This window comes from Oncorhynchus keta, chromosome 35 (genome assembly GCF_023373465.1).
Source record: "Oncorhynchus keta strain PuntledgeMale-10-30-2019 chromosome 35, Oket_V2, whole genome shotgun sequence".
NCBI classification, from domain to species: domain Eukaryota; kingdom Metazoa; phylum Chordata; class Actinopteri; order Salmoniformes; family Salmonidae; genus Oncorhynchus; species Oncorhynchus keta.
In genome coordinates this window covers 8,710,586-8,734,674 of record NC_068455.1, presented here as the reverse complement: position 1 = coordinate 8,734,674, position 24,089 = coordinate 8,710,586, and the positions used below count along the sequence as shown (strand labels likewise).

The window sequence follows — 24,089 nt, the reverse complement described above, 5'->3', positions numbered from 1 at the left end:
TTCGGTGTAATGCTTGTAATCCATCTGATATCTTTCTCTATATTTGAGGGTGTGTGTGGCTGTGTCAACAGGTGTTTCCTGACTGAACAGGGGTCATATTATCACGGTCCCTTATGCAAAACATGACTGAGATTATTATTAAGATAGTAGAGACTCTCAGATCATCTATGCATTTCTCAGTGTCTCTCTAAAGTGTGTGTGTCTGACTGGAGTTTCAAAGCACACAGAAGAGAAACACCAACATCCATGGGGCTGGTAGGATTCTACTTAATCACATTGTTATATTATCTTGTCATTGTTATATTATCTTGTCATTGTTATATTATCTTGTCATTACTACCTGGTACTATTATACTTAATCATATATTATTAGACATTATTAGGGGTTCACAGCAAATCTATTGTTATTCTTTGATAATTGCATAGTCAAATAACTCAAGCATAGATTGGTAACTTTATTTTCTAATTTGGCACGCAGAAACTAGAAGCCATGAGCAACCTGGTCTAAAATAATGGCACTGGTTCGCCTGTAGGTGGCGCTGAAACGTATTCAGGTGTCTTTCCTCAGGCTGAACAAATTTGCCTCAATGACTCATAATGTCCGTCAGGATAGATTTTTCCTATATATTGGCACATAATTGGAAAACCTAAAAACTTTTTAAAATGTCATGAACCATAAACCCCAAAAACATAAAATTAAACATGTAGGCCAATTGTACATCTTAACTTAGTTTGAGCAAGGCTGAGGGATTGGTTAAGAGATGTCTTGAGTTATTTGTAAATCCACTCCCAAGTTTGGCATTGATATCTTAAAAGGAATAACTGTTAACAATTCCCTTGTTGATTATGTAAAGCTAATGCTTAAAATACTTCCCCAAATTATTCTCATGGACTTAAAGTCAGATTCACAGCAAATTTGGTCTTTCGACTCATCACAATAGTCCCTAAAGAGTTTGAGAAAAAAAGGTTGATGCATTTAAAGATGGGCACACTATACCAGTAGATGCTAGCAAATACGTTATTATGCAGACAAAAATACTTCTCATGAACCATAGGACCAAATGACTCATTGGTCTAAACATGGCAGAGTTATTGACAAATCACAAATGAGATTTTACAAGTCCATTTAAACCACTGACCTATGAACTTGAAACGTGTCATCGTTGTCATGGACGTCCCTTAGAAGAACCTCACTGAATGTGGTATTCATAAGGAAACTATTAGCAACTCATTATTAGCATATGCAACTTTTAATGCTCATCTGCAATAATTTTCTCATTATGAACCACATATGTACTTTTTGCCAATATGCTAATGCTAAAAACACTTTTTAGATATCGTTTTCTCATGAACCGTGAATCAGATTGACTCGATTTGAGAATGATTGTTGTTGCATTCAAAGTGGGCCACGCTACACCACTAGATGGCACCATATCACAACAGGGCTATAAGGATTGAACCGGTGGACATGGGACCATAACATTTGGTATGTAAACCTTATGCCCTTAGAAAATGTGTGAATATAAAGTCACTTTAACCTTAGACCAGTTGGTGGCGCTATAGATGTCATTGGCACCATGAAATATTAGATAAATAACTATCAATCAAGTGGACTTTGTCTCATGAAAATGAATGTTAGATTTAAAAAATCCACTTCTTATTTTAAAAACGGCATGTTGTGGCATTGATGTGAGTCAACAAACTTTTATTCTAGTGTAAAAATGTACTACAACGTCTAAATAGGATCATTTTGGTCATGAAGTCTGTCTCGTCTTAAACAGAGATTTTAAGCCAATTGCAACAATGTTGGCTGTCAACACTCCAAATGTGTAGAGCAAACAATGGATTATCTTATTTTCTATTGTTGCTATTACTCATTACTGTAGCCTATCTTATTTAAACAACTGTATCAACCAAACTGGAGTATCTGTATCAACCAAACTCAAACCACAATGGACTAGGTAGAATATATTCCTTGGCCCCCAGGTTGATGACAGCGCAAATACTGCTAATAACCTACAGAACTTGAGACAACGGCATGCAGCGTGTTGATTGGCCAATGAGTGGCCAAGCCCTCGTCACACCTATAATATATTCATCAAAACACAGCCCTTTCGTGCCACCTCCAGCTATTGCGCTGATAATGCCCACAGTGAAAATAGCAAAACAATATTTCGAACTCACACCCGGACCTATAGCCCTAGCTCCAGCGGTACGATTTACCATTGTGTTAGGATTGTTCAAATGGAGCCCTAAGAATGATTTCCTGCTGTATCCAAAGACCAAACTTCGTCCTTGTGTTACTGAGAGATAAACATGGTAATGCTTTCACTGATTGCACATAAAGGAAGATAGTTACTACAGGATAGTCCTTGCTTTGTTATCCAACTGCTCTCGTGTCCTTTCTGTCATCCTGTGAACCCCGTTCATTGCTGCTTGCAGCTACATTATTGGCTATTGAGCTAGGATTGACCAATCTGTAGCAACTAGCACTTTATGTCAACACAGGAACTGTAGTGGGGTTTTGGTTCTGAGTTTGGGGAAGTGTGTGTGTGTGTGTGTGTGTAACCATGTCTCAGTTCCAGTTTCTCTCTGCCTTGTAGGGGAGTTCCCATCCGAAGCCGTTCCCAGGAGACATCCTGGAGTTTCCTCTGAATAAATACTTCTCCCATTTTGGAATTTATTACGGAGAGAGGGATGGAGTGCCCTACGTAGCACATCTTACCTGCAGAGGTCTGTGTCCACACACACACACACACACACACACACACACACACACACACACACACACACACACACACACACACACACACACACACACACACACACACACACACACACACACACACACACACACACACACACACACACACACACACACACACACACACACACACACACAGGGCCTTAACCAGGGTTTGAGTTTTAGTGAGCCCCCCCTCCCAGCCATTATCTCTTTGGTTGTTGTAGCTTCATTCACTGATCTACAAACACAGATTAGCCACGACACATCAACTCAGCACCGGGATGAAAAATGATTAAATACATACAGAGGGATCTGTTATATATTTTGTTAACAAAGGTTAACAAAACAGTTTACTTTACAGAACTTGTTTTGTTGTTGTTGAAGTTTTACAGCTAATTTCCTACAATTCTACACATTTTGACATTGGTTGGGGAAAAGTTGTGCAGATTTAAAGCTATTTCTTTGCAATTCTACACATTTTGACATTGGTTGGGGAAAGGTTGTGCAGATTTAAAGCTATTTCTTTGCAATTCTACAAATGTTGCAATGACTCGCATGTTTAAATCAAAATGTATTAGTCACATGAATAGAACAGGTACAGTGAACCGTACAGTGAACCGTACAGTGAACCTTACAGTGAACCTTACAGTGAAAATTAAAGTGAACCTTATAGTGAACCTTACAGTGAACCTTATAGTGGACCTTACAGTGAACCTTAAAGTGAAACTTACAGTGAAACTTACAGTGAACCTTACAAACCCTGAAACAGTAATGCAGTTAAAAAATCTCTATATATGGATGAGAATAAGAAATAAAAGTAACAAGTCATTAAAGAACAGCAGTAAAATAACAATGTGGAGACTATATACAGGGGGGTACCGGTACAGAGTCAATGTGGAGACTATATACAGGGGGGTACCAGTACAGAGTCAATGTGGAGGCTATATACAGGGGGTACTGGTACAGAGTCAACGTGGAGACTATATACAGGGGGGTACTGGTACAGAGTCAACGTGGAGACTATATACAGGGGGGTACCGGTACAGAGTCAATGTGGAGACTATATACAGGGGGTACCGGTACAGAGTCAATGTGGAGGCTATATACAGGGGGTACTGGTACAGAGTCAACGTGGAGACTATATACAGGGGGTACCGGTACAGAGTCAATGTGGAGACTATATACAGGGGGGTACCGGTACAGAGTCAATGTGGAGACTATATACAGGGGGTACCGGTACAGAGTCAATGTGGAGACTATATACAGGGGGGTGCCAGTACAGAGTCAATGTGGAGGCTATATACAGGGGGGTACCAGTACAGAGTCAATGTGGAGACTATATACAGGGGGTACCGGTACAGAGTCAATGTGGAGACTATATACAGGGGGTACCAGTACAGAGTCAATGTGGAGGCTATATACAGGGGGTACTGGTACAGAGTCAATGTGGAGACTATATACAGGGGGTACCAGTACAGAGTCAATGTGGAGGCTATATACAGGGGGTACTGGTACAGAGTCAACGTGGAGACTATATACAGGGGGTACCGGTACAGAGTCAATGTGGAGACTATATACAGGGGGTACCGGTACAGAGTCAATGTGGAGACTATATACAGGGGGTACCGGTACAGAGTCAATGTGGAGGCTATATACAGGGGGTACTGGTACAGTCAACGTGGAGACTAGATACAGGGGGTACCGGTACAGAGTCAATGTGGAGACTATATACAGGGGGTACCGGTACAGAGTCAATGTGGAGATTATATACAGGGGGTACCGGTACAGAGTCAATGTGGAGATTATATACAGGGGGTACCGGTACAGAGTCAATGTGGAGATTATATACAGGGGTACCGGTACAGAGTCAATGTGGAGATTATATACAGGGGGTACCGGTACAGAGTCAATGTGGAGACTATATACAGGGGGTACCGGTACAGAGTCAATGTGGAGACTATATACAGGGGGTACCGGTACAGAGTCAATGTGGAGGCTATATACAGGGGGTACCGGTACAGAGTCAATGTGGAGACTATATACAGGGGGTACCGGTACAGAGTCAATGTGGAGGCTATATACAGGGGGTACCGGTACAGAGTCAATGTGGAGGCTATATACAGGGGGTACCGGTACAGAGTCAATGTGGAGGCTATATACAGGGGGTACCGGTACAGAGTCAATGTGTAGACTATATACAGGGGGTACCGGTACAGAGTCAATGTGGAGACTATATACAGGGGGTACCAGTACAGAGTCAATGTGGAGACTATATACAGGGGTACCGGTACAGAGTCAATGTGGAGACTATATACAGGGGGTACCGGTACAGAGTCAATGTGGAGACTATATACAGGGGGTACCGGTACAGAGTCAATGTGGAGACTATATACAGGGGGTACCGGTACAGAGTCAATGTGGAGACTATATACAGGGGGTACCGGTACAGAGTCAATGTGGAGACTATATACAGGGGGTACCGGTACAGAGTCAATGTGGAGACTATATACAGGGGGTACCGGTACAGAGTCAATGTGGAGGCTATATACAGGGGGTACCGGTACAGAGTCAATGTGGAGACTATATACAGGGGTACCAGTATAGAGTCAATGTGGAGACTATATACAGGGGGTACCAGTACAGAGTCAATGTGGAGGCTATATACAGGGGGTACCGGTACAGAGTCAATGTGGAGACTATATACAGGGGGTACCGGTACAGAGTCAATGTGGAGGCTATATACAGGGGGGTACCGGTACAGAGTCAATGTGGAGGCTATATACAGGGGTACCGGTACAGAGTCAATGTGGAGGCTATATACAGGGGTACCGGTACAGAGTCAATGTGGAGGCTATATACAGGGGTACCGGTACAGAGTCAATGTGGAGGCTATATACAGGGGGTACCGGTACAGAGTCAATGTGGAGACTATATACAGGGGGTACCAGTACAGAGTCAATGTGGAGGCTAGATACAGGGGTACCGGTACAGAGTCAATGTGGAGGCTATATACAGGGGTCCCGGTACAGAGTCAATGTGGAGACTATATACAGGGGGTACCGGTACAGAGTCAATGTGGAGACTATATACAGGGGGTACCGGTACAGAGTCAATGTGGAGACTATATACAGGGGTACCGGTACAGAGTCAATGTGGAGGCTATATACAGGGGTACCGGTACAGAGTCAATGTGGAGACTATATACAGGGGTACCGGTACAGAGTCAATGTGGAGGCTATATACAGGGGGTACCGGTACAGAGTCAATGTGGAGGCTATATACAGGGGTACCGGTACAGAGTCAATGTGGAGGCTATATACAGGGGTACCGGTACAGAGTCAATGTGTAGACTATATACAGGGGTACCGGTACAGAGTCAATGTGGAGACTATATACAGGGGTACCAGTACAGAGTCAATGTGGAGACTATATACAGGGGGTACCGGTACAGAGTCAATGTGGAGACTATATACAGGGGGTACCGGTACAGAGTCAATGTGGAGACTATATACAGGGGGTACCGGTACAGAGTCAATGTGGAGACTATATACAGGGGGTACCGGTACAGAGTCAATGTGGAGACTATATACAGGGGTACCGGTACAGAGTCAATGTGGAGACTCTATATACAGGGGGTACCGGTACAGAGTCAATGTGGAGACTATATACAGGGGTACGGTACAGAGTCAATGTGGAGACTATATACAGGGGGTACCGGTACAGAGTCAATGGTGAGGCTATATACAGGGGGTACCGGTACAGAGTCAATGTGGAGACTATATACAGGGGTACCTGTACAGAGTCAATGTGGAGACTATATACAGGGGGTACCGGTACAGAGTCAATGTGGAGACTATATACAGGGGGTACCGGTACAGAGTCAATGTGGAGACTATATACAGGGGGGCACCGGTACAGAGTCAATGTGGAGGCTATATACAGGGGTACCGGTACAGAGTCAATGTGGAGACTATATACAGGGGTACCAGTATAGAGTCAATGTGGAGACTATATACAGGGGGTACCGGTACAGAGTCAATGTGGAGGCTATATACAGGGGGTACCGGTACAGAGTCAATGTGGAGGCTATATACAGGGGTACCGGTACAGAGTCAATGTGGAGGCTATATACAGGGGTACCGGTACAGAGTCAATGTGGAGGCTATATACAGGGGGTACCGGTACAGAGTCAATGTGGAGGCTATATACAGGGGGTACCGGTACAGAGTCAATGTGGAGACTATATACAGGGGGTACCGGTACAGAGTCAATGTGGAGGCTATATACAAGGGGTACCGGTACAGAGTCAATGTGTAGACTATATACAGGGGTACCGGTACAGAGTCAATGTGGAGACTATATACAGGGGTACTGGTACAGAGTCAATGTGGAGGCTATATACAGGGGTACCAGTACAGAGTCAATGTGGAGACTATATACAGGGGTACCAGTACAGAGTCAATGTGGAGACTATATACAGGGGGTACCGGTACAGAGTCAATGTGGAGACTATATACAGGGGGGTACCGGTACAGAGTCAATGTGGAGACTATATACAGGGGGTACCGGTACAGAGTCAATGTGGAGACTATATACAGGGGGTACCGGTACAGAGTCAATGTGGAGACTATATACAGGGGTACCGGTACAGAGTCAATGTGGAGACTATATACAGGGGGTACCGGTACAGAGTCAATGTGGAGACTATATACAGGGGGGTACCGGTACAGAGTCAATGTGGAGACTATATACAGGGGGTACCGGTACAGAGTCAATGTGGAGACTATATACAGGGGGTACCGGTACAGAGTCAATGTGGAGACTATATACAGGGGGTACCGGTACAGAGTCAATGTGGAGACTATATACAGGGGGTACCGGTACAGAGTCAATGTGGAGACTATATACAGGGGGTACTGGTACAGAGTCAATGTGGAGACTATATACAGGGGGTACCGGTACAGAGTCAATGTGGAGACTATATACAGGGGGTACCGGTACAGAGTCAATGTGGAGACTATATACAGGGGGTACCGGTACAGAGTCAATGTGGAGACTATATACAGGGGTACCGGTACAGAGTCAATGTGGAGACTATATACAGGGGGTACCGGTACAGAGTCAATGTGGAGACTATATACAGGGGGTACCGGTACAGAGTCAATGTGGAGACTATATACAGAGGGTACCGGTACAGAGTCAATGTGGAGACTATATACAGAGGGTACCGGTACAGAGTCAATGTGGAGACTATATACAGAGGGTACCGGTACAGAGTCAATGTGGAGACTATATACAGGGGGTACTGGTACAGAGTCAATGTGGAGACTATATACAGGGGGTACCGGTACAGAGTCAATGTGGAGACTATATACAGGGGGTACCGGTACAGAGTCAATGTGGAGACTATATACAGGGGGTACCGGTACAGAGTCAATGTGGAGACTATATACAGGGGGTACCGGTACAGAGTCAATGTGGAGACTATATACAGGGGGTACCGGTACAGAGTCAATGTGGAGACTATATACAGGGGGTACCGGTACAGAGTCAATGTGGAGGCTATATACAGGGGGTACCGGTACAGAGTCAATGTGGAGGCTATATACAGGGGGTACCGGTACAGAGTCAATGTGGAGACTATATACAGGGGGTACCAGTACAGAGTCAATGTGGAGACTATATACAGGGGGTACCAGTACAGAGTCAATGTGGAGGCTATATACAGGGGTACCAGTACAGAGTCAATGTGGAGACTATATACAGGGGGTACCGGTACAGAGTCAATGTGGAGACTATATACAGGGGTACCAGTACAGAGTCAATGTGGAGGCTATATACAGGGGGTACCGGTACAGAGTCAATGTGGAGGCTATATACAGGGGGTACCAGTACAGAGTCAATGTGGAGACTATATACAGGGGGTACCGGTACAGAGTCAATGTGGAGACTATATACAGGGGGTACCAGTACAGAGTCAATGTGGAGACTATATACAGGGGTACCAGTACAGAGTCAATGTGGAGACTATATACAGGGGGTACCAGTACAGAGTCAATGTGGAGACTATATACAGGGGGGTACCAGTACAGAGTCAATGTGGAGACTATATACAGGGGGTACCGGTACAGAGTCAATGTGGAGACTATATACAGGGGGGTACCAGTATAGAGTCAATGTGGAGGCTATATACAGGGGGGTACCGGTACAGAGTCAATGTGGAGACTATATACAGGGGGGTACCAGTATAGAGTCAATGTGGAGACTATATACAGGGGGGTACCGGTACAGAGTCAATGTGGAGACTATGTACAGGGGGGTACCAGTATAGAGTCAATGTGGAGACTATATACAGGGGGGTACCAGTATAGAGTCAATGTGGAGGCTATATACAGGGGGGTACCGGTACAGAGTCAATGTGGAGACTATATACAGGGGGGTACCAGTATAGAGTCAATGTGGAGACTATATACAGGGGGGTACCGGTACAGAGTCAATGTGGAGACTATATACAGGGGGGTACCAGTATAGAGTCAATGTGGAGACTATATACAGGGGGGTACCAGTATAGAGTCAATGTGGAGGCTATATACAGGGGGGTACCAGTACAGAGTCAATGTGGAGACTATATACAGGGGGGTACCAGTATAGAGTCAATGTGGAGACTATATACAGGGGGGTACCAGTATAGAGTCAATGTGGAGACTATATACAGGGGGGTACCGGTACAGAGTCAATGTGGAGACTATATACAGGGGGGTACCGGTATAGAGTCAATGTGGAGACTATATACAGGGGGGTACCGGTACAGAGTCAATGTGGAGACTATATACAGGGGGTACCGGTACAGAGTCAATGTGGAGACTATATACAGGGGGGTACCAGTATAGAGTCAATGTGGAGGCTATATACAGGGGGGTACCAGTATAGAGTCAATGTGGAGACTATATACAGGGGGGTACCAGTATAGAGTCAATGTGGAGACTAAATACAGGGGGGTACCGGTACAGAGTCAATGTGGAGGCTATATACAGGGGGGTACCGGTTCAGAGTCAATGTGGAGACTATATACAGGGGGGTACCAGTATAGAGTCAATGTGGAGACTATATACAGGGGGGTACCGGTATAGAGTCAATGTGGAGACTATATACAGGGGGGTACCGGTACAGAGTCAATGTGGAGACTATATACAGGGGGGTACCGGTACAGAGTCAATGTGGAGACTATATACAGGGGGTACCGGTACAGAGTCAATGTGGAGACTATATACAGGGGGTACCAGTATAGAGTCAATGTGGAGACTATATACAGGGGGGTACCGGTACAGAGTCAATGTGGAGGCTATATACAGGGGGTACCGGTACAGAGTTAATGTGGAGACTATATACAGGGGGTACCAGTATAGAGTCAATGTGGAGACTATATACAGGGGGGTACCGGTACAGAGTCAATGTGGAGGCTATATACAGGGGGTACCGGTACAGAGTCAATGTGGAGACTATATACAGGGGTACCGGTACAGAGTCAATGTGGAGACTATATACATGGGGGTACCGGTACAGAGTCAATGTGGAGGCTATATACAGGGGTACCGGTACAGAGTCAATGTGGAGGCTATATACAGGGGTACCGGTACAGAGTCAATGTGGAGGCTATATACAGGGGGGTACCGGTACAGAGTCAATGTGGAGACTATATACAGGGGGTACCGGTACAGAGTCAATGTGGAGACTATATACAGGGGGTACCGGTACAGAGTCAATGTGGAGACTATATACAGGGGTACCGGTACAGAGTCAATGTGGAGGCTATATACAGGGGTACCGGTACAGAGTCAATGTGGAGACTATATACAGGGGGGTGCCGGTACAGAGTCAATGTGGAGGCTATATACAGGGGGTACCGGTACAGAGTCAATGTGGAGGCTATATACAGGGGGGTACCGGTACAGAGTCAATGTGGAGGCTATATACAGGGGGTACCGGTACAGAGTCAATGTGGAGACTATATACAGGGGGTACCGGTACAGAGTCAATGTGGAGACTATATACAGGGGGTGCCGGTACAGAGTCAATGTGGAGACTATATACAGGGGGTACCGGTACAGAGTCAATGTGGAGGCTATATACAGGGGGTACCGGTACAGAGTCAATGTGGAGGCTATATACAGGGGGTACCGGTACAGAGTCAATGTGGAGACTATATACAGGGGGTACCAGTACAGAGTCAATGTGGAGACTATATACAGGGGGGTACCAGTACAGAGTCAATGTGGAGACTATATACAGGGGGGTACCAGTACAGAGTCAATGTGGAGACTATATACAGGGGGTACCAGTACAGAGTCAATGTGGAGGCTATATACAGGGGTACCGGTACAGAGTCAATGTGGAGACTATATACAGGGGGTACCGGTACAGAGTCAATGTGGAGGCTATATACAGGGGGTACCAGTACAGAGTCAATGTGGAGACTATATACAGGGGGTACCGGTACAGAGTCAATGTGGAGACTATATACAGGGGTACCAGTACAGAGTCAATGTGGAGACTATATACAGGGGTACCAGTACAGAGTCAATGTGGAGACTATATACAGGGGGGGTACCAGTACAGAGTCAATGTGGAGACTATATACAGGGGGTACCAGTACAGAGTCAATGTGGAGACTATATACAGGGGTACCGGTACAGAGTCAATGTGGAGACTATATACAGGGGGTACCAGTATAGAGTCAATGTGGAGGCTATATACAGGGGGGTACCGGTACAGAGTCAATGTGGAGACTATATACAGGGGGGTACCAGTATAGAGTCAATGTGGAGACTATATACAGGGGGTACCGGTACAGAGTCAATGTGGAGACTATATACAGGGGGTACCAGTATAGAGTCAATGTGGAGACTATATACAGGGGGGTACCAGTATAGAGTCAATGTGGAGGCTATATACAGGGGGTACCGGTACAGAGTCAATGTGGAGACTATATACAGGGGGTACCAGTATAGAGTCAATGTGGAGACTATATACAGGGGGTACCGGTACAGAGTCAATGTGGAGACTATATACAGGGGGTACCAGTATAGAGTCAATGTGGAGACTATATACAGGGGGTACCAGTATAGAGTCAATGTGGAGAGCTATATACAGGGGGGTACCAGTACAGAGTCAATGTGGAGACTATATACAGGGGGGTACCAGTATAGAGTCAATGTGGAGACTATATACAGGGGGGTACCAGTATAGAGTCAATGTGGAGACTATATACAGGGGGGTACCGGTACAGAGTCAATGTGGAGACTATATACAGGGGGGTACCAGTATAGAGTCAATGTGGAGACTATATACAGGGGGGTACCGGTACAGAGTCAATGTGGAGACTATATACAGGGGGGTACCGGTACAGAGTCAATGTGGAGACTATATACAGGGGGGTACCAGTATAGAGTCAATGTGGAGGCTATATACAGGGGGGTACCAGTATAGAGTCAATGTGGAGACTATATACAGGGGGGTACCAGTATAGAGTCAATGTGGAGACTATATACAGGGGGGTACCGGTACAGAGTCAATGTGGAGGCTATATACAGGGGGGTACCGGTACAGAGTCAATGTGGAGACTATATACAGGGGGGTACCGGTATAGAGTCAATGTGGAGACTATATACAGGGGGGTACCAGTATAGAGTCAATGTGGAGACTATATACAGGGGGTACCGGTACAGAGTCAATGTGGAGACTATATACAGGGGGTACCAGTATAGAGTCAATGTGGAGACTATATACAGGGGGTACCGGTACAGAGTCAATGTGGAGACTATATACAGGGGGTACCGGTACAGAGTCAATGTGGAGACTATATACAGGGGGTACCAGTATAGAGTCAATGTGGAGACTATATACAGGGGGTACCGGTACAGAGTCAATGTGGAGGCTATATACAGGGGGTACCGGTACAGAGTCAATGTGGAGACTATATACAGGGGGGTACCAGTATAGAGTCAATGTGGAGACTATATACAGGGGTGTACCGGAACAGAGTCAATGTGGAGACTATATACAGGGGGGTACCGGTACAGAGTCAATGTGGAGACTATATACAGGGGGGTACCGGTACAGAGTCAATGTGGAGACTATATACATGGGGGTACCGGTACAGAGTCAATGTGGAGACTATATACAGGGGGGTACCAGTACAGAGTCAATGTGGAGACTATATACAGGGGGTACCGGTACAGAGTCAATGTGGAGACTATATACAGGGGGTACCGGTACAGAGTCAATGTGGAGACTATATACAGGGGGTACCGGTACAGAGTCAATGTGGAGACTATATACAGGGGGTACCAGTACAGAGTCAATGTGGAGACTATATACAAGGGGGTACCGGTACAGAGTCAATGTGGAGACTATATACAGGGGGGTACCGGTACAGAGTCAATGTGGAGGCTATATACAGGGGGTACCGGTACAGAGTCAATGTGGAGACTATATAATAATAATAATAATATAATATATGCCATTTATACAGGGGGGTACCGGTACAGAGTCAATGTGGAGACTATATACAGGGGGTACCAGTACAGAGTCAATGTGGAGACTATATACAGGGGGTACCGGTACAGAGTCAATGTGGAGACTATATACAGGGGGTACCGGTACAGAGTCAATGTGGAGACTATATACAGGGGGTACCGGTACAGAGTCAATGTGGAGGCTATATACAGGGGGTACCGGTACAGAGTCAATGTGGAGGCTATATACAGGGGGTACCGGTACAGAGTCAATGTGGAGACTATATACAGGGGGTGCCGGTACAGAGTCAATGTGGAGGCTATATACAGGGGGTACCGGTACAGAGTCAATGTGGAGGCTATATACAGGGGGTACCGGTACAGAGTCAATGTGGAGGCTATATACAGGGGGTACCGGTACAGAGTCAATGTGGAGACTATATACAGGGGGTACCAGTACAGAGTCAATGTGGAGACTATATACAGGGGGTACCAGTACAGAGTCAATGTGGAGACTATATACAGGGGGTACCAGTACAGAGTCAATGTGGAGACTATATACAGGGGGTACCAGAGTACAGAGTCAATGTGGAGACTATATACAGGGGGTACCAGTACAGAGTCAATGTGGAGACTATATACAGGGGGTACCAGTACAGAGTCAATGTGGAGACTATATACAGGGGGGTACCAGTACAGAGTCAATGTGGAGACTATATACAGGGGTACCGGTACAGAGTCAATGTGGAGGCTATATACAGGGGGTACCGGTACAGAGTCAATGTGGAGACTATATACAGGGGGTACCGGTACAGAGTCAATGTGGAGACTATATACAGGGGGTACCGGTACAGAGTCAATGTGGAGACTATATACAGGGGGTACCAGTACAGAGTCAATGTGGAGACTATATACAGGGGGTACCGGTACAGAGTCAATGTGGAGACTATATACAGGGGGTACCGGTACAGAGTCAATGTGGAGGCTATATACAGGGGGTACCGGTACAGAGTCAATGTGGAGACTATATAATAATAATAATAATATAATATATGCCATTTATACAGGGGGGTACCGGTACAGAGTCAATGTGGAGACTATATACAGGGGGTACCAGTACAGAGTCAATGTGGAGACTATATACAGGGGGTACCGGTACAGAGTCAATGTGGAGACTATATACAGGGGGTACCGGTACAGAGTCAATGTGGAGGCTATATACAGGGGGGTACCGGTACAGAGTCAATGTGGAGGCTATATACAGGGAGGTACCGGTACAGAGTCAATGTGGAGACTATATACAGAGGGGTACCAGTACATAGTCAATGTGGAGACTATATACAGGGGGGTACCGGTACAGAGTCAATGTGGAGACTATATACAGGGAGGTACCGGTACAGAGTCAATGTGGAGACTATATACATGGGGTACCGGTACAGAGTCAATGTGGAGACTATATACAGGGGGTACCAGTACAGAGTCAATGTGGAGACTATATACAGGGAGGTACCGGTACAGAGTCAATGTGGAGACTATATACAGGGGGTACCAGTACAGAGTCAATGTGGAGACTATATACAGGGAGGTACCGGTACAGAGTCAATGTGGAGACTATATACAGGGGGTACCGGTACAGAGTCAATGTGGAGACTATATACAGGGGGTACCGGTACAGAGTCAATGTGGAGACTATATACAGGGGGGTACCAGTACAGAGTCAATGTGGAGGCTATATACAGGGGGTACCGGTACAGAGTCAATGTGGAGACTATATACAGGGGGTACCGGTACAGAGTCAATGTGGAGGCTATATACAGGGGGTACCGGTACAGAGTCAATGTGGAGACTATATACAGGGGGGTACCGGTACAGAGTCAATGTGGAGGCTATATACAGGGGGGTACCGGTACAGAGTCTATGTGGAGGCTATATACAGGGTGTACCGGTACAGAGTCAATGTGGAGGCTATATACAGGGGGTACCGGTACAGAGTCAATGTGGAGACTATATACAGGGGGTACCGGTACAGAGTCAATTTGGAGGCTATATACAGGGGGTACCGGTACAGAGTCAATGTGGAGACTATATACAGGGGGTACCGGTACAGAGTCAATGTGGAGACTATATACAGGGGGTACCAGTACAGAGTCAATGTGGAGACTATATACAGGGGGTACCGGTACAGAGTCAATGTGGAGGCTATATACAGGGGGTACCGGTACAGAGTCAATGTGGAGACTATATACAGGGGGTACCGGTACAGAGTCAATGTGGAGACTATATACAGGGGGTACCAGTACAGAGTCAATGTGGAGACTATATACAGGGGGTACCGGTACAGAGTCCATGTGGAGACTATATACAGGGGGTACCGGTACAGAGTCAATGTGGAGACTATATACAGGGGGTACCGGTACAGAGTCAATGTGGAGACTATATACAGGGGGTACCAGTACAGAGTCAATGTGGAGACTATATACAGGGGGTACCGGTACAGAGTCAATGTGGAGACTATATACAGGGGGTACCGGTACAGAGTCAATGTGGAGGCTATATACAGGGGTACCGGTACAGAGTCAATGTGGAGACTATATAATAATAATAATAATATAATATATGCCATTTATACAGGGGGTACCGGTACAGAGTCAATGTGGAGACTATATACAGGGGGTACCAGTACAGAGTCAATGTGGAGACTATATACAGGGGTACCGGTACAGAGTCAATGTGGAGACTATATACAGGGGGTACCGGTACAGAGTCAATGTGGAGGCTATATACAGGGGGGTACCGGTACAGAGTCAATGTGGAGGCTATATACAGGGAGGTACCGGTACAGAGTCAATGTGGAGACTATATACAGAGGGGTACCAGTACATAGTCAATGTGGAGACTATATACAGGGGGGTACCGGTACAGAGTCAATGTGGAGACTATATACAGGGAGGTACCGGTACAGAGTCAATGTGGAGACTATATACATGGGGTACCGGTACAGAGTCAATGTGGAGACTATATACAGGGGGTACCAGTACAGAGTCAATGTGGAGACTATATACAGGGAGGTACCGGTACAGAGTCAATGTGGAGACTATATACAGGGGGTACCAGTACAGAGTCAATGTGGAGACTATATACAGGGAGGTACCGGTACAGAGTCAATGTGGAGACTATATACAGGGGTACCGGTACAGAGTCAATGTGGAGACTATATACAGGGGGTACCGGTACAGAGTCAATGTGGAGACTATATACAGGGGGTACCAGTACAGAGTCAATGTGGAGGCTATATACAGGGGGTACCGGTACAGAGTCAATGTGGAGACTATATACAGGGGGTACCGGTACAGAGTCAATGTGGAGGCTATATACAGGGGGTACCGGTACAGAGTCAATGTGGAGACTATATACAGGGGGTACCGGTACAGAGTCAATGTGGAGGCTATATACAGGGGGTACCGGTACAGAGTCTATGTGGAGGCTATATACAGGGGGTACCGGTACAGAGTCAATGTGGAGGCTATATACAGGGGTACCGGTACAGAGTCAATGTGGAGACTATATACAGGGGGTACCGGTACAGAGTCAATTTGGAGGCTATATACAGGGGGGTACCGGTACAGAGTCAATGTGGAGACTATATACAGGGGGTACCGGTACAGAGTCAATGTGGAGACTATATACAGGGGGGTACCGGTACAGAGTCCATGTGGAGACTATATACAGGGGGTACCGGTACAGAGTCAATGTGGAGACTATATACAGGGGGTACCGGTACAGAGTCAATGTGGAGGCTATATACAGGGGGGTACCAGTACAGAGTCAATGTGGAGACTATATACAGGGGGGTACCGGTACAGAGTCAATGTGGAGACTATATACAGGGGGTACCAGTACAGAGTCAATGTGGAGACTATATACAGGGAGGTACCGGTACAGAGTCAATGTGGAGACTATATACAGGGGGTACCAGTACAGAGTCAATGTGGAGACTATATACAGGGAGGTACCGGTACAGAGTCAATGTGGAGACTATATACAGGGGGTACCGGTACAGAGTCAATGTGGAGACTATATACAGGGGGTACCGGTACAGAGTCAATGTGGAGACTATATACAGGGGGGTACCAGTACAGAGTCAATGTGGAGGCTATATACAGGGGGTACCGGTACAGAGTCAATGTGGAGACTATATACAGGGGGTACCGGTACAGAGTCAATGTGGAGGCTATATACAGGGGGGTACCGGTACAGAGTCAATGTGGAGACTATATACAGGGGGTACCGGTACAGAGTCAATGTGGAGGCTATATACAGGGGGTACCGGTACAGAGTCTATGTGGAGGCTATATACAGGGGTACCGGTACAGAGTCAATGTGGAGGCTATATACAGGGGGTACCGGTACAGAGTCAATGTGGAGACTATATACAGGGGGTACCGGTACAGAGTCAATTTGGAGGCTATATACAGGGGGTACCGGTACAGAGTCAATGTGGAGACTATATACAGGGGGTACCGGTACAGAGTCAATGTGGAGACTATATACAGGGGGTACCAGTACAGAGTCAATGTGGAGACTATATACAGGGGGTACCGGTACAGAGTCAATGTGGAGGCTATATACAGGGGGTACCGGTACAGAGTCAATGTGGAGACTATATACAGGGGGTACCGGTACAGAGTCAATGTGGAGACTATATACAGGGGGTACCAGTACAGAGTCAATGTGGAGACTATATACAGGGGTACCGGTACAGAGTCAATGTGGAGGCTATATACAGGGGGTACCGGTACAGAGTCAATGTGGAGACTATATACAGGGGGTACCGGTACAGAGTCAATGTGGAGACTATATACAGGGGGGTACCAGTACAGAGTCAATGTGGAGACTATATACAGGGGGGTACCGGTACAGAGTCAATGTGGAGACTATATACAGGGGGTATGGGTACAGAGTCAATGTGGAGGCTATATACAGGGGGTACCGGTACAGAGTCAATGTGGAGGCTATATACAGGGGGTACCGGTACAGAGTCAATGTGGAGACTATATACAGGGTGGTACCGGTACAGAGTCAATGTGGAGGCTATATACAGGGGGGTACCGGTACAGAGTCAATGTGGAGACTATATACAGGGTGGTACCGGTACAGAGTCAATGTGGAGGCTATATACAGGGGGTACCAGTACAGAGTCAATGTGTGGGGGCACTGGTTAGTTGAGGTAATATTTACATGTAGGTATAGTTATTAAAGTGACTATGCATAGATGATAACAACAGAGAGTAGCAGTGGTGTAAAAAGGGGGGGGGGATAGTCTGGGTAGCCATTTGATTAGATGTGGTAGAAGCTGTTTAGAAGCCTCTTGGACCTAGACTTGATGCTCCGGTACTGCTTGCCATGCGATAGCAGAGTGAACAGTCTATGACTAAGGTGGCTGGAGTCTTTGACAATTTTTAGGGCCTTCCTCTGACACCGTCTGGTATAGAGTTCCTGGATGGCAGGAAGTTTGGCTCCAGTGATGTCCTGGGCTGTTTGCACTACCCTCTGTAGTGCCTTGTGGTCGGAGACCGAGCAGTTGCCATACCAGGCAGTGATGCTGCAGCTGTAGAACCTTTTGAGGATCTGAGGACCCATGCCAAATCTTTTCAGTGTCCTGAGGGGGAATAGGTTTTGTCGATCCCTCTTCACAACTGTCTTGGTATGCTTGGACCATGTTAGTTTGTTGGTGATGTGGACAGCAAGGAACTTGAAGCTCTCAACCTGCTCCACTGCAGCCCTGTTGATGAGAATGGGGTTGTGCTCGGTCCTCTTTTTCCTGTAGTCCACAATCATCTCCTTTGTCTTGATCACGTTGAGGGAGAGGTTGTTGCCCTGGCAGCACACGGCCAGGTCTCTGGCTTCCTCCCTATAGGCTGTCTCGTCATTGTCGGTGATTACGCCGATCACTGTTGTGTCATCAGCAAACTTAACTTCTTGCGTCGAGCCATCCGGGATCGTGAATACAGCCTCAAGCTCATTACCATAACGCAACGTTAACTATTCATGAAAATCGCAAATGAAATGAAATAAATATGCTAGCTCTCAAGCTTAGCCTTTTGTTAACAACACTGTCATCTCAGATTTTCAAAAATATGCTTCTCAATCATAGCGAAACAAGCATTTGTGTAACAGCATTTAGCGTTAGCATAGCATTTAGCGTTAGCATTCAGCAGGCAACATTTTCACAAAAACCAGAAAACCATTCAAATTAAAATAATTTACCTTTGAAGAACTTCTGATGTTTTCAATGAGGAGACTCAGTTAGATAGCAAAATGTTCAGTTTTTCCTGAAAGATTATTTGTTTAGGAGAAATCGCTCCATTTTGTGCGTCACGTTTAGCTAAGAAAAAAAAATGTATCCAGGATTGTGTAAATCTAGTCAATGAATAGCATTCTCACATAGGTGTTCCTTTTGTCCAGGTGGGAAAGGGCATTGTGGAGTGCAAGAGATTGCATCATCTGTGGATCTGTTGGGGCGGTATGCAAATTGGAGTGAGTTTAGGGTTTCTGGTATAATGGTGTTGATGTGAGCCATGACCAGCCTTTCAAACGTGAGTGCTACGGGTCGGTAGTCATTTAGGCAGGTTACCTTAGTGTTCTTGGACATGGTTAAAGCATGTTGGTATTACAGACTCGGTCAGGGACAGGTTGAAAATGTTGGTGAAGACACTTGCCAGTTGAACAGTGCATGCTCGGAGTACACGTCCTGGTAATCCGCCTGGCCCTGCGACCTTGTGAATGTTGACCTGTTTAAACGTCTTAATCACACTGGCTGCACAGAGCGTGATCACACAGTCTTCAGGAACAGCTGGTGCTCTCGTGCATGTTTCAGTGTTATTTGCCTCGAAGCGAGCATAGAAGTAGTTTAGCTCGTCTGGTTGGCTTGTGCCACTGGGTAGCTCTCAGCTGTGCTTCCTTTTGTAGTCTGCAATGGTTTGCAAGCCTTGCCACATCCGACGAGCGTCGGTGTAGTACGATTCAAACTTAGCCCTGTGTTGACGCTTTGCCTGGTTTGATGGTTCATCGGAGGACATAGCAGGATTTCTTATAAGCTTCCAGGTTAGCGTCCCGCTCCTTGAAACCGACAGCTCTACCTTTTAGCTCAATGCTGATGTTGCCTGTAATCCATGGCTTCTGTTTGGGGTATGTACGTACAGTCACTGTGGGGATGACATCATCGATGCACTTGATGAAGCCAATGACAGATGTGGTGTACCTCTCAATGCCATCGGAGGAATCCCGGGACATATTCCAGTCTGTGCTAGCAAAACAGTCCTGTAGCTTAGCCTCTGCTTCATCTGACCATTTTTTTAAATTGACTGGTGCTTCCTGCTTTTGCTTGTAAGCAGGAATCAGGAGGATAGAGTTGTGGTCAGATTCCCCAAATGGAGGGTGAGGGAGAGCTTCGTACATGTCTGTGTGTGGAGTAAAGGTGGTCTAAAATAATTCCTCTGGTTGCACATTTAACATGCTGATAGAAATGAGGTGAAACTGATTTTAGTTTCCCTGCATTAAAGTCCCCGGCCACTAGGAGCGCCGCCTCTGGGTGAGTGTTTTCTTGTTTGCTTATGGCAGAATACAGCTCATTCAATGCTGTCTTAGTGCCAGACTCTGACTGTGGTGGTATGTAAATAGCTATGAAAAATACAGATGAAAACTCTCTAGGTAGATAGTGTGGTCTACAGCTTATGAGATACATCTGCCTTCCTCTCCAGGCGCCATTTTTGTTAATATGATATCTGAGTGAGAGTGACTAACAAAATCATTAGGGGGCCCCCTGAAGAACAGGGGCCTCATTTATAACCGCTGCGTACATTTGACACTAAATATCTGCATGCGCCATTTATGAAAACAATTTGTACAAAAGATTTAGAAACTTGTCGCACGCAATACATGCACATTTTTCCCAATATAAATCTGACCCGTCTTGAAACTGCACGTGTGAATGAGTATTAAAAGGGTTAGGGTTAGGGTTATGCCCTTTGTGGTGACAATATTACACCCTTATCTGCTGTATACTGTGGAAGTATTGGAATTAGACCAGGGAAGTTACTAAAAGTATTGGAATTAGACCAGGGAAGTTACTAAAAGTATTGGAATTAGACCAGGGAAGTTACTAAAAGTATTGGAATTAGACCAGGGAAGTTACTAAAAGTATTGGAATTAGACCAGGGAAGTTACTAAAAGTATTGGAATTAGACCAGGGAAGTTACTAAAAGTATTGGAATTAGACCAGGGAAGTTACTAAAAGTATTGGAATTAGACCAGGGAAGTTACTAAAAGTATTGGAATTAGACCAGGGAAGTTACTAAAAGTATTGGAATTTCGACAAGTTACTAAAATAAGGAGCAATGGCAATCTTGATTAAATGTCTGTTGTCAGAATGTTTAAATTCTTTGCAAATACATTTGCATTATTTGCAGTAAGAAAAACAAAAGTCTTGTGTACCTGTAAACTGATCATTTGATTTCAGTCATGTTTTTGCATTTACTTTTTTCCCAAACCTAAATGTGCTACGCTGCCCGCAAATTCTGAAACATTGTCTAGAAGCTTACATACAGTATGTCTGCTTAATTTTTAGCAATAGCCTACACACTTCAAAGCAAAATATCAACTGTCCATGTTTTAAATTTGACTCAGTATTACTCTATAAACCGCGTTCCCTTTCAGATGTATAGAGCAAAATACGGATAGGCTCAATTAAATGAAAGATGTAACATTGTAATTTGTTCTTCAAACTCTTGTCAGAATTAGAAGTTCATTCATGTTTCTCAAATGCCAAATGTAGAAGTTGTTCCAAAAGTTTAAGTTTAGACATTTACTCCGAATTCTTAAGGTTAGGCATTAACTCTGAATGGTTAAGGTAAGGGTCGAAACAACTTTCTATAACTGGATTCAAACACGCAACCTTTAGATTCAGAGGCAGATGTTTATCGCCGTCCACAACGTTGAAACCTAGGTGAGGTAACAGCGTTCCCTAGTGGCCGGTTTCCACGTCATCCCCGAAATACTGACTTGTGTCATGGGTGACCAGCCTGAATTTGTTTTGGGCAAAAGCTTATTCTGGAATATGAACCGTCATGGCTAGAAAAGGTGTTAAAGAACTATGTATTATGTATCATAAATGAAATAATGTTCACCTTGAGACATTTCAACTTACAGTAAGCTATTCAGACAAAGCATAAAAAAACGTAAGCTTTACATCATATCCCCAATTGCACGACATACTTACTTTCTAGCAACGCAATACAATATTTCAACTGCTACCAGATGTGCGTAAGCATATATCGCAGGTTTGTGGGGTGGCAAGTACATTCTCACGTCAAGTAACGGTTTATAAATGAGGACCCTAAATATGCTACAATGCCCACGAATTCATAAACATCGTCTAATCTGGAAGACAACTACAGTGGTAACGTACACACCTGTTTCAGAATCTGCGGGCAGTGTTTAGGTTAGGGGAAAGTAGACGCAAAACTTTATTGAATTCAGACAACCTGTTTCCATGTCCACAACAATTTGCATTTGTTTTCGTTTTTGTGTTATTATACTTGTGAGGACTTTTTGGGGACCAACATTTGATACCATAAACCCCGAAGCCTAAATTGGCCTTTTTTACAAGTGAGAACCGTCAAAATGTCCTCACTTCTCTGAATTTCATTTGGTTAACTATTCTTGTGAGGACTTCAAGTCCAACCATTAGGCTACCTGGGCGGCAGGTAGCCTAGTGGTTGGAGCATTGGGCCAGTAACCAAAAGGTTGCTCGATCGAATCCCCAAGCTGACAAGGTAAAAACCTGTTGTTCTGCCCCTGAACAAGGGAGTTAAACCCACTGTTCCTAGCCTGTCATTGTAAATAACTGACTTGCCTATCTAAATAAAGGTTAAATATATATTTCTTTAAGTAATCACAAGTATCGTGAAACGTGTACACACACACTTGCTATGCTGTACTGACCGACTTTGTGTGTAGACTCGGAGACGAAGCTGCTGTTATTTGGTCGAGCCCTGAAGTCAGAGGTCAAACTGGACCCAGTGGAGCTAGTGGGACGGAAATACAAGGTAACACACTCACTCAGATGCAAACTATAATAATATAATATTTACTGTGTGTGTAGGTGAGGTTATAGCTCCTCTGTGTGAATGTATGCAGGTGAGGAACTTGCTGGATGAGGTCCATCCTCCCAGGGACTTCTACTCTCTGGTGAAACCCGCTATAGACGACATGATAGGTAGAGACGTCACCTTCGACATCCTGTTTCATAACTCTGAACACCAGGCCACGCTCTTCAGATACGGACTCAAGAAGTCCACCCAGGTAAGGGTAGGGATGGTGAGTGCGTGTGTGTGTGTCTTTTGAGGGGGAAGGAGGGTATGATGTGCAACGATGTCTGATGTGATTGGTTGTAAGATTGAGAAGATCTGTTGTCATTGGTTACAGATTGAAAAGGTCTACGCCCAGATCCTGCCCACCTGGAAGAAGCCGTTTGAGAAGAAGAAGTTGTAACCATGACGACGACCGTGGCTGTGTTCTAGATTGGAACACAGTCTACAGTTTAATTCCCTCTAGATATCTACTAACGAGGTACAACAAGGAGAATCATAACAGTAATTTTTTTTTAAATGTAACTCATCAGTGTAGGATGCTGATATAGAGTCAATTATATTTCTGAGGTTTTACCTTCAGGGTTACATTGAACACTGTTATATATATATATATATATATATATATATATATATATATATATATATATACACACATCAATAAAATACAGTAAAACACTT

The 24,089-nt window shown here is 45.2% G+C and overlaps 1 protein-coding gene across 1 annotated transcript; it reads left to right on the top strand.

Moving 5' to 3' along the window:
- Window positions 1–102: 102 nt before the first annotated feature.
- On the top strand, window positions 103–24,089 carry LOC118381386 (phospholipase A and acyltransferase 1). The gene is made up of 5 exons (XM_052496297.1): window positions 103–255; window positions 2,604–2,733; window positions 23,278–23,366; window positions 23,458–23,622; window positions 23,746–24,089. The coding sequence occupies exons 1-5, from the start codon at window positions 247–249 to the stop codon at window positions 23,809–23,811; spliced, it is 459 nt and encodes a 152-aa protein (XP_052352257.1). The 5' UTR covers window positions 103–246; the 3' UTR covers window positions 23,812–24,089.

What these genes read in the sequence shown, in the direction of transcription:
- LOC118381386 (XM_052496297.1), top strand. An exon ending in AGCACATCTTACCTGCAGAG is followed by an intron (nt 2,734 to 23,277) that starts GTCTGTGTCCAC and finishes CTTTGTGTGTAG; the next exon opens with ACTCGGAGACGAAGCTGCTG. An exon ending in TAGTGGGACGGAAATACAAG is followed by an intron (nt 23,367 to 23,457) that starts GTAACACACTCA and finishes GAATGTATGCAG; the next exon opens with GTGAGGAACTTGCTGGATGA.